Raw genomic sequence first — 18,199 nt, 5'->3', positions numbered from 1 at the left:
CAGTGTAACCTTGCGAATGTTAAGGCATAGAAATAAGGAATAAGGCATATCGGCATGATCGCGTTGTCTTTGCAATGTGATAATTGAAGGACCGCTGCTTATCAAATATGACCTGGCTGATTCGGAGGGAGTGATAGTGGACTTGCAAAGCTGGATAGTGAGATTGTGTTGGACCGTGGGGTGTGCCGGAAACACGAGTAGTTTTGTCTTGGCCGGGTTCAGCTGCAGGTGATGCTCTTTCATCCAAGCTGAGATGTCATCTAGGCAGGATGTTTTGCGAGCTGCTACAGTGGTATTTTTCAATGAAATGGTCTAGACGCCCAAAAAGGACATCATAATTCACGGCGTCAAAGGCTGTGGTGAGATCGAGATATTTATCTATGTACATACACTCACCTAAAGGATTATTAGGAACACCATACTAATACTGTGTTTGACCCCCTTTTGCCTTCGGAACTGCCTTAATTCTACGTGGCATTGATTCAACAAGGTGCTGAAAGCATTCTTTAGAAATGTTGGCCCATATTGATAGGATAGCATCTTGCAGTTGATGGAGATTTGTGGGATGCACATCCAGGGCACAAAGCTCCCGTTCCACCACATCCCAAAGATGAGATCTGGTGACCGTGGGGGCCATTTTAATACAGTGAACTCATGAACTCAAGAAACCAATTTGAAATGATTCGAGCTTTGTGATATGGTGCATTATCCTGCTGGAAGTAGACATCATAGGACGGGTACATGGTGGTCATAAAGGGATGGACATGGTCAGAAACAAAGCTCAGGTAGGCCGAAACCAAGAACACATCCCCCACACCAATACACCACCAGCCAGCCAGCACAGTGGTAACAAGGCATGATGGAGCCATGTCAATTTTGGTGAGCTCGTGCAAATTGTAGCCTCTTTTTCCTATTTGAAGTGGAGATGAGTGGTACCCGGTGGGGTCTTCTGCTGTTGTAGCCCATCCGCCTCAAGGTTGTGCATGTTGTGGCTTCACAAATACTTTGCTGCATACCTAGGTTGTAACGAGTGGATATTTCAGTCAAAGTTGCTCTTCTATCAGCTTGAATCAGTCGGCCCATTCTCCTCTGACCTCTAGCATCAACAAGGCATTTTCGCCCACAGGACTGCGGCATACTGGATGTTTTTCCCTTTTCACACCATTCTTTGTAAACCCTAGAAATGGTTGTGCATGAAAATTCCAGTAACTGAGCAGATTGTGAAATACTCAGACCTGCCCGTCTGGCACCAACAACCATGCCACGCTCAAAATTGCTTAAATCACCTTTCTTTCCCATTCTGACATTCAGTTTGGAGTTAAGGAGATTGTCTTGACCAGGACCACACCCCTAAATGAATTTGATGCAACTGCCATGTGATTGGTTGATTAGATAATTGCATTAATGAGAAATTGACCAGGTGTTCCTAATAATCCTTTAGCTGAGCGTATATAATGACTTAAAACAAAACCTGTTAATTCTCAATAAGATTTTCTATGCACAAATGTAATAAAGTGGAGATGGTACCTCTAATAGGTGAATTTGCTAACGTTATTAGTGTTTAATTCACCTCTGGTGAGATTGTGACACATTTAATGTGTTCATCTGTTATTTACACCTGATGTTATTCTAAAGCTGTCTGACTTTCAGTCAGTTGTAGATGTGGAACATTGAGCATTGTTCATTTACTCTGTAACTTAACTCAGTCAAAGAATCAAGATAACTCAGATTATTTAACAGAGTCAAATTGAGTGAGCAAATCTTTTTCACAGTTCAGTTTCTCCTTAAATACTCACAAAGTGGGCCACATCTGGGCCAAAGTCCTTCTTCATTCAATAATCTCTGGGCCATATCCGGGCCACATTCATTTTTCTACTCACAATCAAACAATGGCGTGTGGACCATGTCTGGGCCAGGGACCTAGGTTTCTATCGGGCCACGTCGAGCCCGATACAGTTGTATCCTATAACAAATCCCAATTTAACCCCTGATTACAGTGATGTGTCCATTTGAGACACACTTTTTAGTGGCTACCTATTCAAAACTTGTTGGTTTTAGAGTTTCGCATATATTTTATTTCAGATGTTCCTCCTAGAATTATGTAGGATAAATAAAAAATGATCTATACATTACGAATAAATGGTGTGGTTACCAGTTTCAAAGGTAACTTGGAATGGTCTTTATGAAGCAGGAGTACAGTAGTTGTGCCATTGGTAAAACAAATTGTGGTGGTCGGCAAAGCTTACATAAAAATTGCTATTAATTTAAGACTTGGGCATCTTGCTTCGCACAAGACATAGTTGATATGTCACAACAAACTTCACACGCAAAGATAACAGTGGTCTTTTAGTCATTTGCTTTCTATTTATTTAATCAATACGATAGATAAATTGTAGTTTTTTCTTTACTGTTGCTATATGTCTGTATATATCTTACCATAACTCCCAGAACCCATCCAAAGCGAACAAGTTTGACATTAGGTCTGCCATCATCCTCCGGTGGGGGGGGGAGATCTTCTTCACCTGGCTGTGTTAACAAAAAGACATGGTATATACATTTTACAAGGTGTAAAATAAAAATTAACAAGCTGTCATTGGTGTCAGATAGGAATTATACTTTTGTACAATCAAATCCGTACCCTAAAAAAATAGCACTTTTGTTGAACATGATTCAATAATGGACAGTAGTTCCACATATTTGATGTGGAACATGAAATTAACATGTAGAAGATCAAATCACCATAATTGTGATCAGTGTTTTCTTTAGTTGGGCTCTTCATTTGTGTTTTAGGCACAAGACTCTAATGTCACCAATCTATTAATACAATTACATTAATTAGTCAGACAGACACTGATGTCTATTTAAATTTTCATATGCCCAAAACCTTGAAGCCAAATAATTTCCTTTAGAACAAAATTAAATAACACAACTTGAGAGCAGGCAACAAGGTTTAACATTTATTTGTAACAGTAATCAGTAAGCTGTTTTTATTTAAATTTAAACTTGCAATGGAACAAAAGGATCTTAAAAACAAATATGTATTTATCTAAGTGGATTCACCGAACCGTATTACAGCACATTCTCCCTAAGTAATTAGACATTTCTCCAACTTTAATTCTTGAAAGCAGACTGTTGGTTATGTAAGTATCTAGCCCATCTTCATTCCTGATAAATGAGACAGGTATATTCCTCCTCTCTCATTCTTTTCACTCAGAGAAGGCAAATGAAAGACTCGTTATTCTTTTCAACAATTTCCAAAAAATTGCGTAAGGCCATGGGTGTTGTGGCAAGTTAGATTCGGTAGTTTCTTCCATGATTTAACCTATAAAGATATTGCCGGTCAAAATGTTATGCTGTTGCAGACAGTTGCACTGAATCTTTTGTGATGTTGAATCGTATGTTCGTGCTAAGTAGATAACGTTACCAAGGCGACAACAGAGGCAAAACAAAACAAGTTCAAAACAAAGCACGCGATGTACTGTAATTGGTGGCTCGTTTTACCAGTTAAGTTTTACTGACTTATAAATAAAAAGGAACGACTGATTTTGAAAATGTAGTAGAGTAATAAGTAAAAGTGCCCCAAAATTGAAATACTTGAGTAAAGTACAGATACACAAAAGAACTACTTAAGAACAGTAACGAATTACATTTACTTTGTTACTGTCCACCACTGCTTTTGTATAGGTTTCTAGCTCAAGCTTGCACAAAAAATAAGCTCTTTGGTTTAACATGATTCAATCAGTGGTTCCACATGTTTGTGTCATGTTTTCTCAACATGAAATTAACATACAGTAAGAACATGAATCAGGTAAACTCAACATGGAATTAACATGTTAAGTGAACATGACCGAATCAAGTAAACCCAACAAGATGCTCTTCTGCACAACTCCTAAAACAGATGTCACAAAAACACTTTAAAATGCCAACAAAACATCATTAAGTTTTTACTAAGTGATATGTGGTTAATGATTGATTGACATGTTCTGGTTACTGTATGACATATCACTTATTGCTCCCCAAACACTTTGTAAGTCGCTTTGGATAAAAGCATCTGCTAAATGACTAAATGTAAATGTGGTCACAAAAATGCACAATTTCAGGGACAAAGTAATCCAAAGTCTATCAAAACGTTTAACACTAATCACACAAACCTCAACAATGGTGGCAATCATCAAACTATTTCTGACAAACAGGTCAACTGCAATGCACGTTTTTTTGCCGCAATAAATATAAAATATGATCTTGGATTAAAATAGGAGTCAAGAGCCAAACTAAAGCAAACACTGATCACAATAATTGTGATTTCTTTTCTTTTTCTTTTTCATGTTTATTTTATGTTGAGGTTACTTAATTCATTTATGTTCTTACTGCATGTTAATTTCATGTTGAGAAAACATGACTCAAACATGTGGAACCACTGTCCATGATTGAATCATGTTAAACCAAAGAGATGATTTTTGAATGTGAAACGAATGATAAGAATCATAAGGCTTCAAACAAAGAAAGAAAGGAACGTACTCGGTTACTTACGTAACCTCGGTTCCCTGAGATACGGGAACGAGTACTGTGTAGCAGGACGCTATGGGGAAAACTCCTTTTTCTCCGATGACTGAAGCAATTCAAAAGCGCAGTGAGAACTGCACGGCGATTGGTTGGAAAAAAGTAAAACTTTAAACCAATCATAGCGGAGCTGCCGGACCAATGGCGATGGCACCCGCCAAAATGGGCGGGGCTTATGGCTATATAAGCAGACACATCGCCACTGGTTCTTCAGGTTACTTTGACTGAAGCGACGACCATGCAGCTCGTAGCACGGCAAGGAACGCAGTACTCGTTCCCGTATCTCAGGGAACCGAGGTTACGTAAGTAACCGAGTACGTTCCCTATCGATACTTCACTCGTACTGCATAGCAGGACGCTATGGGGAACCAGTATAATCACGCCGTGCTACAGATGGAACGAAAAACATAGATAGTCTCGGAGCCTTGGCTCGGAGACGGGGTAAAGCAGGGAAACCCTGAAAGCGGCGAAGGCCAAGCTAGAAGGTGGCCTAGACCAGTTATCGTCCCAAAGTAATTAAGTGCTGGCGTGGCCAAAGCCATGGCTCAGCGACCTAATTCAAGCAGAAAGGACCCGGGCCTGAAGGGCCGGAACGTCCAGATTGTAAAATCTTGTAAAAGTGGACGGCGAAGCCCAGCAGGCCGCCGCACAGATATCTTTTATAGAGACACCACTATACCATGCCCAGGAAGAGGCAACGCCTCTAGTGGAATGGGCTCTAACTCTCGTGGGACATTGAAGGCCCAAGGAAGAGTAAGCCAGCGATATAGCCTCAACTATCCACTTCGATAGTCTATGTTTCGAGACCGAGGACCCTTTGGTGCGGTCGCCGAAGCACACAAAGAGCTGTTCCGACCGTCTGAATAGGGCGGAGCGCTCAATGTATATTTTTAATGCTCTGACTGGGCAGAGCAGACTAAGCTCTGGGTCCCGCTCGGAGGAGGGGAGAGCAGAGAGCGAAATGACCTGTGCTCTGAACAGAGTAGAGAGCACCTTAGGTACATAGCCATGCCTTGGTTTGAGGACGACTCTGGCGTCGTTCGGCCCAAATTCCAGACAGGATGGGCTCACAGAGAGAGCCTGGAGGTCCCCCACACGCTTCACCGATGCTAAAGCGAGAAGCAGAGCGGTCTTGAGCGTTAATGAACGGAGGTCCGCAGATAGCAGTGGCTCAAAGGGAGGACCCTTTAAAGCCCTCAGGACCGTGGGCAGATCCCACGTGGGAACTGTAAGAGGGCGAGGGGGGTGTAGCCGCCTAGAGCCCTTCAGGAAACGAACGATAAGATCGTTCTTGCCCACTCCTTGTCCTCCGATGAGGGTATGTGAGGCTGAAATAGCCGCCACATAGACTTTGAGTGTGGACGGGGCACGGCCGTTATCCAACAACTCTTGTAAAAATGACAGTATCAGCGATATGTCACAGGACACTGGGTCAGCGCCACGTGTTGCACACCAGGAGGCGAAGACAGACCATTTGAGGGCGTAGAGACGTCTAGTGGACGGGGCTCTAGCCTGAGATATGGTGTTCAGTACGCTCTCTGGGAGGTCCGTAGGCTCCCGTCGAGAGGCCAAAGGTGCAGAGCCCACAGCTCTGGCTGGGGGTGCCATATCGTGTTCCCTGCCTGAGAGAGGAGGTCCCGCCTCAGGGGAATGGGCCACGGGGCTGCTACTAGCAGCTGGGAGAGATCCGCGACCCAAGGCTGGTTCGTCCACAAGGGGGCTACCAATAGCACTTGGTGCGCTTGATCCCTGATTCTCCTGATCGTCTGCTGCAAGAGCGCGATTGGGGGAAAAGCATAGAGGAGCCGGTTGGGCCAAGCGTGGGCCAAGGCGTCCTTGCCCTTCGAGAAGTACGTCGGGCAATGATTATTGTCTTCTGAGGCGAAAAGGTCGACTTCCGCCTTGCCGAAGATTTGCCAGATTTGCTGAACCGACATGGGGTGGAGCGTCCATTCGTCCAAAGGAACATTGCTCGAGATAGCATATCTGCTCCCCGGTTCAGTTTGCCTGGAAGATGAGTTGCCCTCAGTGAGCACAGATTGGACTGGGCCCATTCCAAGAGGTGAGATACTAGGGAAAAAAGGCGTCTTGAGGAGAGGCCTCCCTGATGATTTATGTAGGATACCACCGTCATGCTGTCTGATCGGACTAAGACGTGACAATCTTTTAGCACCGGTAGGAAGTAGCGGAGAGCCAACCATACTGCCTGCATCTCGAGGTAGTTGATATGGAGGCTTCTTTCCTGGTTCGACCAGAGGCCGAAGGCCGGTTCGCCATCGCACAGAGCCCCCCAACCCGTGTTGGAGGCGTCTGTTGTGACCACTTTCCGGCTGGATGTGGAGCCCATGGGCATACCCTGCTCTAGCCAAAGGGGATCTTTCCACGAGGCTAGGGCGGTTATGCAGGCTTGATTCACCAGAACACGCAGTTGTCCAAGACGCCAAGCGTGTGGAGGAACTCTGGGCTTCAGCCAGTACTGGAGGGGGCGCATCCGAAGGCTGTAGAAGCCTGACTCGATTTGATCTGGGGGAACCATTTCTATGGCTCTTTTTCCCAGTAAATTCCTCAACTCCGTGCGCAGAACGTGAGAATTTGAGTCCTGCACTCGGGTGGGGACGACCCCGCGGAAGCGCGGGGGTCGACGAGCAAACTGGAGTGAATATCCTCGGGATATTATTTCCAGAACCCAATCTGACACCCCGGGGATGGCCCTCCAGGCCTTGGCCCGGGCGGCAAGGGTTTGGGTGCAAAGAGGAGGTACGCCGCCTTTTGGGGGCTTGACTCCCAAGGATAATGGAAGAGGAAGCTTGCTCTTTTTTTGACAATGTTTGAGTTTTATTAAACATTTTGCAGAATGTGGTGTGGGCGTTAGAAAAGGCCCCGCACTTACAACATTGCACATCATCAAGACATTTTTGCCAGCACCCGGAATTGAACGGGGTGACCTGGCAGACATGAGAGCAGTCTTTGAAGGAGGGCCGGCTGGAACGGGCCCTGTAGCCTTCCTCTTCCTTGCATCGGGCTCAGGACGGAGCCTGAGGCGCAGGGTCCAGCGTGATCTTAGGCCGGGGACCTTGTCGCTGAGGATGCGGGAAGCGCCGTCCGGATCGCGAGCGTTGACGGCTGTCAGCTCCCGGAGCCTTCTGAGCAGCAGGGGTTCTTACCGGCTGTTGCGTCGAGGCTGGCTTCGGATGGGTCGCCGCCGGCCGAGACCCGGGTCTCTTAGGCAGAAAGTGCCTCATGGCTTGCGAAGACTTCTGCGCTGCCGTGAAGCGTTCTGCAAAACCCTCCACCGCCGGTCCGAAGAGGCCGGTCGTGGAAAAAGGAGCATCCAGGAAGGGGACCTTATCCGCATCCTTGATCTCCGTCAGCGTCAGCCATAGATGACGCTCGAGCACCACTAAGCTGGCCATGGATCTGCCTATCGCCTGGGCCGTGGCCTTGGTGGCGCGTAGAGCAAGATCCGTCGCGCTCCGTAGCTCTCTGAAGAGCGCAGGGTCAGGGTCGGACTCATCCATGCCTTGGAGGAGCTTTGCCTGGTAGACCTGGAGCACTGCCATGGAGTGAAGCGCTGAAGCCGCCTGGCCTGAGGACGAGTATGCGCGTCCAGCGAGGGCCGAGGTGGTCCTGCACGGCTTTGAAGGATGAGACGCTTTAGCCCTCCATCCGATGGCGGCGGGCGGACACAGATGTGCGGCCACAGACTCATCGAGGGGGGGTAGCTTCTCGTACCCTTTTTCCTCTGCACCGTCCACGAAGGTGAGCGCAGAGGAGGAAGAAGGTCGAAGACGGGCCGAATAGGGGGCGCGCCACAACTTCGTGAGTTCGCCGTGAACTTCTGGGAAGAACGGTGAGTTTCTCTGACGGGGTGCCGGCAAGAACCACTCGTCCAAGCGGCTGCGAGTGGGTTCCTCTGGGGGAGACCACTCTAAACCCAGCTCGTTAACCGCCTTCGTGAGGACCCGGAAGAGCTCGGAGTCCGCACTGGGGGCGTGTCCGCTGGGTTCTGGAGACGGCGAGGGGGCGGGGTCATCCAGAGAGCCCGCTAACTCCTCCCCGTCTGAAGCCGCTAACGACATGGCGTCGTCATCCTCCGGTTCATTTCCACCGAACGAGATCATGTCACAGGCGGCCGCCAGTGGACGCTGATCTGTCCGGGTGAAACAGACCGGGGAAACATCTCTCTGCGGGGAAGGCGAGGCACGGCGAGCCGGCGTGAGCTCGCGCTTCCCCGAGCGCTTTACTCCTCTTCCCCACTGCTTCGCTCGCACAGAGTCCTGTGCGCGCAGAGGCGGGGGGGGATCGAGGGGCGGAGTCACTCTCTGAAAAGAAAGATATCCGCGAGCGCAGAGAGGAGAGACTCATACTCTCGCAGTGAGAGCATTCCGTCTCTTTAAGCGCGTCCTCTGCGTGGGAGAGACCCAGACATGAGACGCACTCGTCGTGCCCGTCAACAGCGTGTAGGAAAACCCCACACGAGCGACAGGGACGACGCGGCATTGTAGCGCAGTGAAATCTGCACGAATACCGCAGGAAATTTGCTCTAACACTCTCTGAAAAGAAAGTGTGTGTGTGAAATTATGCTCTTTCAGCGTCGCCGGATAGCGGCAGGGAAAAGACCGTGCTGAAGCGAGAACCGTTCGCTAGCGAAGCCGCCCACAGAATCCGCCGGAGCGAAGCCGCTGACGAATCCGCTGAAGCGAAGGCGCTGAGCAGGAGGTCGAATCCGCTGCAGGTGCTCTCTCGACGGCGAAGCAGTCAGTCTCGGGAAGCGAAGACCAGGTCGTCGCTGAAGGAGAAGAGATCTGAAGAACCAGTGGCGATGTGTCTGCTTATATAGCCATAAGCCCCGCCCATTTTGGCGGGTGCCATCGCCATTGGTCCGGCAGCTCCGCTATGATTGGTTTAAAGTTTTACTTTTTTCCAACCAATCGCCGTGCAGTTCTCACTGCGCTTTTGAATTGCTTCAGTCATCGGAGAAAAAGGAGTTTTCCCCATAGCGTCCTGCTACGCAGTACGAGTGAAGTATCGATAGGGAACAATATTTCTTCAATGTCTATGTAACCCACGGTTCCAAGATCTCATCACGTCCTGTTTAATGCATATATTTCACAACATGCTTCAATTTGGTAAAATGGATTAATAGTTTCATTTTTAATGTTTTGATAGACCATGCTTTCAGGACAATGCAATTTGTGAATGGGGCTTGTCTCTGAACATGCACTAGCTGCAGCTGCCACATTTAAAATAACTTTGAAAAAGCTTACAGCAGAGACATTTCTTGATTTATGGCACCATATCCCCAATGCATGTGAAAGTAGCCTACCAATATTTATAGGCCTATGTGAATGTTTAAAGCTTAATCATGGGTTAACATTGGACAAACCCAGCTGTGTTGGCAGTGTTATTTATATCATGGGGGACAGTGCTGGACTGGTAATCTGGCCGACGCACTTGGGGGCCGATATAATATAATATTATATTTTTTTAATCGGCCAACGACCGGCCCATAAAGCAGGGACAGCGGCCCATTGGTTCATTTTCCATGCTGACACTGGGCTGGCCCAATCATCTCTTAACAGACTCCACCCCCCCAGTTTCTCGTGTCAGATGCAGTCAGTGTCTTATAGAGTGTTCACACCAAACGCAGTAAATCGTGCTATTAGCGTCTAGTTGGACGCTTGAACATTTTGCTTTTACTCGCTTCATTCGCGTCATGGAGGGGCTTCTGTCAGGCGGCACCTGTCTAATTGCGAAATAGCGGACATGGATTTAGTTGAGAGGATAGCTGCGCATTATGTGCTATGGAAGGCTGAAGAACGACGTAGACTCGTTCTGCGCCATGTCTGGGTCCATCAAATCCTTACTTCATTGTTGTTTCTGATTCCTGCCTCCGCTCGCTATGTCATAATCACGTCCCTACTAGAGCAAGCTCCTGGTTCGTAAACGTGGCGCAAATTTTCGCAAAAAATCAGATTTTTCAACTTTCGCGAACTATGGGAAGCCAAATAATTCAAAAGTGGGACGAGACAGCGGGTATTACAGAGCTCGCGCCGCGCTGACATGTCATCTGCGCGATTCAATCGCTGAGCCAACCGACTCCTCGTCAGCGCACACGTTATTTAAACAGCGCAAACTGTACACTCAAATGTACAATAAAGAAACCCCTCATTCCTTAAAAACATTTACATTTGTTTACGTTTACACATTATTATCTTTAATAGTGTACAAGTAAACGGTAGTGTTTTGCATCGATACTTTGAAGAACTACACATACGTATAGACTCTATACTATAGAGGCTACGGAAAGACCTTTACAAAGCAGAAACTTCAATGACTTCCAATATCATAGTCTTGAGGAGCACGCCAACCTCCTGGAAATTATATAGGACAGTTTACATGTTCAGGTAATTTATTTTATTATTGTAGTACGTTTTGCGCTTAGCCATTTTACCTCAACTATTTATGTTAATAATAGCAGAGGTTTATGGGTAAAATGTAAATGAGTGGCGCCAAATGAACATTGTATATGTTTTAAGTGGTCAGTGCAGCGGATTGGTTGGTGCCACGCTGCCCATCGGTTGGCGATAGGAAATTGAATCGCGCAGATGACATGTCAGCGTGGCGCGAGCTCTGTAATGCCCCATTGTCTCATCCCACTATTGGATTGTTTGGCTTCCCTTACCAAAGCTCAATTTGCGCGAATCACACCACAAGTAGGTATAGGTCTATCACCAGGGAGTCAGTCAAGAGAGTGAGTGAGTGAGTGAGTGAGTGAGTGAGTGAGTGAGTGAGTGAGTGAGTGAGTACACTGGTCCACTTGCACTGGTACACTGGTCCATGGCACTTAGTTCTCAGCTTTGTGGGTTTTTAGGGGAATGGAACAGTAGATATGCATATCTACAGGGACCGCAAGGATGGTGTACTGGTTGGTTGTGTCCGACCCATTGTGGTGGGCCGGTCTGAGTAAAAATGCCAGGGCCCTTTTTTTGTCTCAGTCCAGCCCTGATGGGGGATATATGCTAATTACGATATTATAGAGCACATTTGGTTTTAAAGGAAATAAAGCAAAATTATGTTAGAGTTGGGGTTTGCCGTTTTTTATGAATGACGCAAAACACACGAGCAAACACAAGTTTTGCCTATGCAGGCACTCTAATCTTACTCACTGTGTTTCTCAATTTGCACAAAACACAGAGCGAATACAAACATTAAAGCTTTGTATGCAGCCCAGCAATAAATTTAAAAATCCACAACTATCCATACACTCCTTATATATTGAAAATGATTCAAACGGAATAAAGCATTGATTGAATGCATAGAACAAATTTAAATTTAAACCCTCGTTAGATTAAATTATGTATTTATGGGTAAAATTTTATATAATTATTAGTGGCCTGTGGATTTTAGTTCTTGCCATTTTTATATTGTAGACAGCGTTTGTCTTTTACGCCTAAACCTTGTAACTCTTGTCCATCTGCTGAGTGAGGCAATGAGCTTGATGAGTTAACTCGCTCTGAGTGAAGATCTGTGAATAGACTTTTAGGTAAAATCATGCCTAAAAGATTTACCTGTGGAGGATAACATTTGTAAAAGCGTACATGACATTGCAAGCATAAAATAAGTTTGCAATTGCAAAAAAGTTCTGTAATGGTGTAAATCAAGCTGCAAGCGAAAGAAAACAAGTATGCAGCATTGTATCGTTTTCATAATTTCAACATTTTCTCAACATTAGTTGCAAGTGCAAATTTTAACGATTATAAAAATCAATAATTATTAACATTGATTAAATGTTGCTATCAGACTATTGGAGTTTTGTATTCTGTTGTCTTGGCATTTTAACTAGTTTTAGTGACGTTTCTTTTAGGAGTTCATTCATGTTCTTAAGATATGTCAATTTCATGTTAAGAAACACGATTCAAACATGTGGAACCAATGTCCAAGATTTAATCATGTCCAACCAAAGAGCTTATTCAGTTTGAGCTAGAAACCGATACAATCATGTTAAATAAAAGTGATTTGTTCCTATAAATTGAGCAAAAAAGTTTTTTATCCAAAATCCTGCCACCTAAACAATCAACAAAAAACTGTCAAAAATCAGTTCATTTGATTCAATGTCAATAAAATTTATATCGGTTTTTCATTAAACAAAGGCTTTACTTACTGGTTTGCGCAAAACATCTAAAGATGGCCTGGTACTTTTCACACGTCCCGTCCATGTGTCCTTGGCATAAAAATCATACTTTGGCGCCGGGTCCAGTGGGTTGAAAAAAGACATTTTTTTCTTTTCCTGCTTCCCATAATTGTCATCTCCTGTCTCTACAGTAACATCTTGAGGTGGAGAATCACTCTTGCCTGTAATTCTATTTTTTAGACGTGCAAATAAAGTGGATATTTTTGACATTTTTCTGATCAGTAATGTAGATCGCTGAAATTAAAACTTAAAAGTGATTAGCTACAAATCTGCAACATCCAAATAATCATAGACAGTATAATGGACACACAACCCCCCTTAGTATTCTATAAATTCAGTGTTGCCAAGCCAATAACTGGTGTAGATATGAAGTGACTGTCCTTCGGTGTCAAGAAATGAGCAGCCTTTTATTTATACTTTAATTGAGCCTACACAAACACACCCACACAACTGTACATATACACATGTATGCAGAAGCACCCATTATTAGGCGTACACAAACATTTTTGCAGAACCATGACTAGCAATTCTTTGTATTGTGTTCTTATAAGCTATTTTAGAAATCTTGTTTGGAAATATTGGCGGAAAGGTTTTTAAAATCATCCTGCTGAGATTTTTAAAGAAGTCTCATTACATAGAGACATTGATTCCATTTAAATAACCTGTATAATTCCCACGCTACCAAGAACACAACTAAATTCGTATTTGCCCTAAAAACTTATATTTATTTTTTCACCTTGTATTATAGACATTTCCCAATTAGCAGAGTGCAGTTGTGGCTAAATTTAATGCCCAGGTCCCTGCTCAAGATCTGGTCCACCGCCACAGTTATTTATTGTGAGTAGAAAAATGTATATGGCCCGGATTGGGCCCAGAGATTATTGAATGACTTCCCATTTTGTGAGAATAAAAGGAGAAACTGAACTGTGAAAAAGATTTGTTCCCTCAACTTGACTCTTTCAAATCTTTTTAAAAGATGAATCTTGTTCTTTGATTGAGTTAAGTTACAGAGTAAATAAACAATGCTTAATGTTCTACATCTGCAACTGACTTAGTCACACAGCTTTAGATAAACAACAAGTGTAAATAACAGATGAACACATTAAATCTATCACGATTTCAGGAGAATTAAACACAAATATCATTAACATCTTCACTTATTACCGACACCACCTTCACATTATTTCATATGTGTACAAAAGATCTTGTTGACAGTTAACAGGTTTATATTTTATTAAAAATGTTTTGTTTGAAGTCACCATTATGGTGAACAGTGTTTCATTTAGTTGGGATCTGTACTATTACGTTTTGACACTTGTTTGTTGGTAACAATTTATAGTACTGTGCATGGGTAGCTTGCACTATTATTTATGAGCTCTTGCCCTGATTGTTACTCAGCTAGTAGGGATGGGCGATACCAATTATTTTCTTTCCGATCCGATACCAAGTACTTACAAGACAAGTATCGTCGATGTCGATACCGATACTAGAATGAAATGTTTTTATGTGAGTGATTTTATATAGTTGTTTTATAGCCATCATTCATATTAAATAAACTGCAATGGACATTTTTTTACATTTATTAAAAAATACTGAACATTATTAATTAAATAAACAAAGATAACACTGTAGGCTATATAACAAATTCACGTCACACAAACTTTTTTCTACCCTTTATAGGTTTTAGAGATGAAACAAGTAAATGTTGACATTCCTCTTCATCCTGTTTAGGGTTAGGGTTAGGGTTAGATTATGATTATGATTATGATTATGATTATGATTATGATCTCCAGATTATGCTTCTTTTTCTTTCAGTCATGATGACCGTAGCCACGCACTCTTTAACTTCGCGTCACACAGGCTTGCTTGCCTTAAACAGAGTGAGCGAACAGAACACTGTCTTGACAAGCGGAGATACAACGGAAGTAGTTCCCATTGCAGTTCCTATTTAAGTAAATATTTCAATAATATACGGCGTACTACTGTTATTAAAGTATCACAAAATCCCCCCAAAAAAACAGATAGGATCGATACTTCTAATTGAGAATCGATCTTTTTGATACAATGCTAGTATCGAAAGTATCGATACTTTAGGATCGATCCACCGATCCCTATCAGCTAGCCCTGAATGCTTTGGCCTGGAAATTTAATAACAGGAAAGAAAAAAATGTTTGTTTAGAATTTGTTGCTGATGCTGTTGTACATGATACTGACTGCAGCTTCTCTCCAAAACGCTCCAAGTCTGACACACACACATATACACACATATCACGTGACTGATTTCAACCTATCGTAGAACATCACCATCCAGCTGAGCTACTCGACAACATAAAAAATAACAGTGTGAGGTCAGCAGACCTACCTTAAAAACCTTTCTGGGAACCAGAAACTAACATTAGAGCAACGTTCCGAGAAGGAGGAGAAATAGCAGAATCACGAAAAAACTGTGCTGGCATGTTTGTGATAATCCGGATTTTTATATCATCAGTTACGCCTAGGTATACATTTCCATCTGCGTGCATGTTCTCGCACACTAAAGTTCGCTTTCTTCGTCTTCTGCCAAAATGAAAGAAGATTTATTTGTTTTTTGGCACACGCCATTACCGTTCTGTAATCTTCAACACAGCTAGTTACTGTAGGTCACACATCTACAAAAGCGCTTATTGAGGAAGAAAGGTTCCTTTTTGTTTTCAAAAATCGCCCCTGCAGAGTCTCTGCTCCTGCAGAGTAATGACCTAACTAACAAGCTGATGAGTTGAATCATTTAACTTTATTTAGGATTTACTCAATCTTTCAAAGAGTTCATTTTGAAATGATAATTAGAAATTCTCAGGTAAAGATTACTTTGACATTTCAAGTAACTTTAACTCACTCTTCATTTGTAAGCCTGATAGAAAGCAACCACCATGAAAAAACACATTTTTGTGATCAGTGCTAGATTTAGTTGGGCTCTTTGACTCTTTCAAGAAAATGTTAATGTACATTTGATGAGTCAAAGAATGCTGATATGTAATAAGTTTCCGATATTATTAGGGATTCTAAATCATTATCAAACGGAATTGTTGCTTGAGTTTGTGAATTCATTCAATTAAAAATTGTGTAAAATACAGAATGAAAATTAATCTGTGTTGGAAAACATTACTTGTAAGGCAATATTGTGAAGTTGCACCTAAACCAATTAAGATATGAAGAATCAGCATATGAAACTCAATAATGGTGACAATCAACAAAAAAGAAAGCTTCATGCTGCAATGCATGCTGGGTATCACCGTAGTACAAAACTCATTCATGACTCTTTAACAAAGAGTGTACATTTAGTTCAGTTACACATACACATATCTGTACATTAGTACTGTGAACTAACGTTCACGTGATGATGACATCTGTGCTCATCTTCACACTTACCCTCCTCCCTCTAACTAGTCACAACATCAGGAGTGATGTGACAAGAAGTCTGCCATAACATTTAAACCCCCTGCTCTATACCTGATCTCAAATTTAAAAGGTTGAAGGGACAAATACCAACATGTTATTCAAGCATTAGTGTCTCTAATTCTATTGAGCCATTGCAAAGCTCTAAGTTTCAAGAACAATGTGTCCAAGGCCCATTTGATGGCTAGAGCCTCTTTCTCAATAGTGCAGTACTTAGTCTATCGGGGGAAAATATTTCTGCTTATGTAGTGTACAGTAGGGATGGGCGATACAACATTTTTTTGATGCGATACGATACCGATATTTTGTCTTTAAATTTAAGCGATACTGATACCGATACCGACACTGCTATCATTTTTAAAGTGTACGAGAATTTTTCATTTTTATAATCGAATATAATTACAATTAAAGACAAATTACGACTTGTACTGGCCATTAATAACATATTTATTACAAAAGGTTAATTTAACAAAAAATAAAAATGTTTAAACCACATTCTTCCAAAAATTATGATGAAATAACGTAAATCCTAAAAACATTAACTGTGCATTTTTTCACTGTCATTTTAAACAGGCCATTTTTCTTGAACTGTTACACTTACTGTACAGAACTATTACTGTACTGTACTGAAGTTTCCTATTGCAAACTTTCATTTGTGTTCGCGCACAAACACACTTATTTTTATTTGCCTGTTTGTACCAAGTGACAAGGGATTAGACGTAATAGGTTAACTAATGACCAGCTCTTTGTACCTGGATAATTTTTGCCTCCCTGGAAAGTCTCCTGTAACGTCTTTTGTCGGACAGATGAAGACTGGGCAGAGGAAGACTGGGCACGGGCAGCTTGGTTTCTTTCAACCTCTTTATAAGTTTCAGGGTGTGTCGTTTGTAAATGTTTAAAAAGGTTGCGAGTATTATTGCTGTGTGCCACTTTTTTATCACATATATTGCATCGTGCAATACTCTTTTCAAATGTAGAAAAATAGCACCACACCACTGTACGTTTCCTCTCTGCCATCGTGACGCTCTGTTTAAAATGAATGCGTCGTCCACGTGACCACACAACTCGCGCTGCACCATCAAAATACACCCGCAGTGCTTGCGGGATAACATCCATTACGTATGGGTAAAGTCCACTACGTCATCGCGCTACAGACTGCACGCACGCACAGCCGGCTGGAAAGTTTTAACATTATAAATATCGTCACCGATTGACGTAAACACTGCACAGCTTTGATTACCTTTTTATCATGCCTTAATTAAGATATCGATACTTTTTATGAAATATCTATACCTAAACAGTAGCTTTCGAGTATCGATATATCGATACTATAGCATCGATGTGCACATCCCTAGTGTACAGGATGGGAATTTTCTCCTGAACCCTGTAATAGTACAGCACCTAGTCCTTGTTCAGAAGCGGCCGTTTGCACCAGAAAAGGAAGATCAAAGTTTGGGCTCCGTAACACCGGATCCTTACACAAACAGGACTTGAGGTCCTGAAAAGCTTGATCATATTCAACAGTTCATTTAACTTTGGATGAATTCATTTTCTTTGTGAGATCGGTCAAGGGTGCCGCTCTGCTGGAAATGTTTGGTATGAACCTTCTATACCAGCCTATCAGACCAAGAAATGACCTGACACTTTTCTTCGTTGAAGGGACAACACATGACAAAATAAAGAAACTTCCTGTTTGGCAATTTGACACTTTTTCGCATTCACCACCAGTCCGGCTCATTGAATTCTTTTAAATACCTCCGCCAGCTATACTAGATGCTGATCAAATGTCTCACTGAAGATGACGATATCATCGATATGCTGCTGCTGCACAGTTGTCCAGACCTTGTAGCATTTACTCCACCAAGCGTTAGAAGATCGCCACTGCTCTGTGTAGTCCGAATGGCATATACTTGAAATGGTACAATCCTGAAGGGACATGGAAAGCAGATAAGTTATTCACTGACTCAGTCAATGGCACTTTACAAAGAATTAAAGTTATAAGGTACCTAGATT

General features: G+C 43.0%; 2 protein-coding genes across 3 annotated transcripts in view; both read right to left on the bottom strand.

The window, feature by feature from the left end:
* Positions 1 to 13,184, bottom strand: part of slc12a10.3 (solute carrier family 12 member 10, tandem duplicate 3) — a 54,653-nt gene extending 41,469 nt beyond the window's left edge. Inside the window, exons 1-2 of one of the 2 annotated variants that reach the window (XM_079464629.1) lie at positions 12,725 to 13,184; positions 2,437 to 2,526 (exon numbers count right to left, since the gene is read on the bottom strand). In XM_079464629.1, the coding sequence (XP_079320755.1) occupies positions 2,437 to 2,526; positions 12,725 to 12,964 (330 nt within the window). In that variant the 5' untranslated portion in view covers positions 12,965 to 13,184. The remainder of the gene's footprint in view (positions 1 to 2,436; positions 2,527 to 12,724) is intronic. The other variant, XM_079464628.1, reaches the window with a different exon arrangement.
* Positions 4,335 to 6,480, bottom strand: LOC306898826 (uncharacterized protein). Its single transcript, XM_079464647.1, has 2 exons — positions 4,905 to 6,480; positions 4,335 to 4,517 (listed from the first exon to the last, which is right to left on the bottom strand). The coding sequence occupies exon 1, from the start codon at positions 6,166 to 6,168 to the stop codon at positions 5,119 to 5,121; it is 1,050 nt and encodes a 349-aa protein (XP_079320773.1). The 5' UTR covers positions 6,169 to 6,480; the 3' UTR covers positions 4,335 to 4,517; positions 4,905 to 5,118.
* Positions 13,185 to 18,199: the final 5,015 nt, after the last annotated feature.

The sequence above is a fragment of the Barbatula barbatula genome, assembly GCF_947034865.1.
Source record: "Barbatula barbatula genome assembly, chromosome: 1".
Classification (NCBI taxonomy): Eukaryota; Metazoa; Chordata; class Actinopteri; order Cypriniformes; family Nemacheilidae; genus Barbatula; species Barbatula barbatula.
The sequence above is the reverse complement of the archived record's forward strand: the minus strand, read 5'-3'. Positions and strand labels throughout refer to the sequence as shown.

Coding starts and splice junctions, on each gene's coding strand:
- LOC306898826 (XM_079464647.1), bottom strand. CDS start 6,168: ATGGCACCCCCAGCCAGAGCTGTGGGCTCTGCACCTTTGGCCTCTCGA.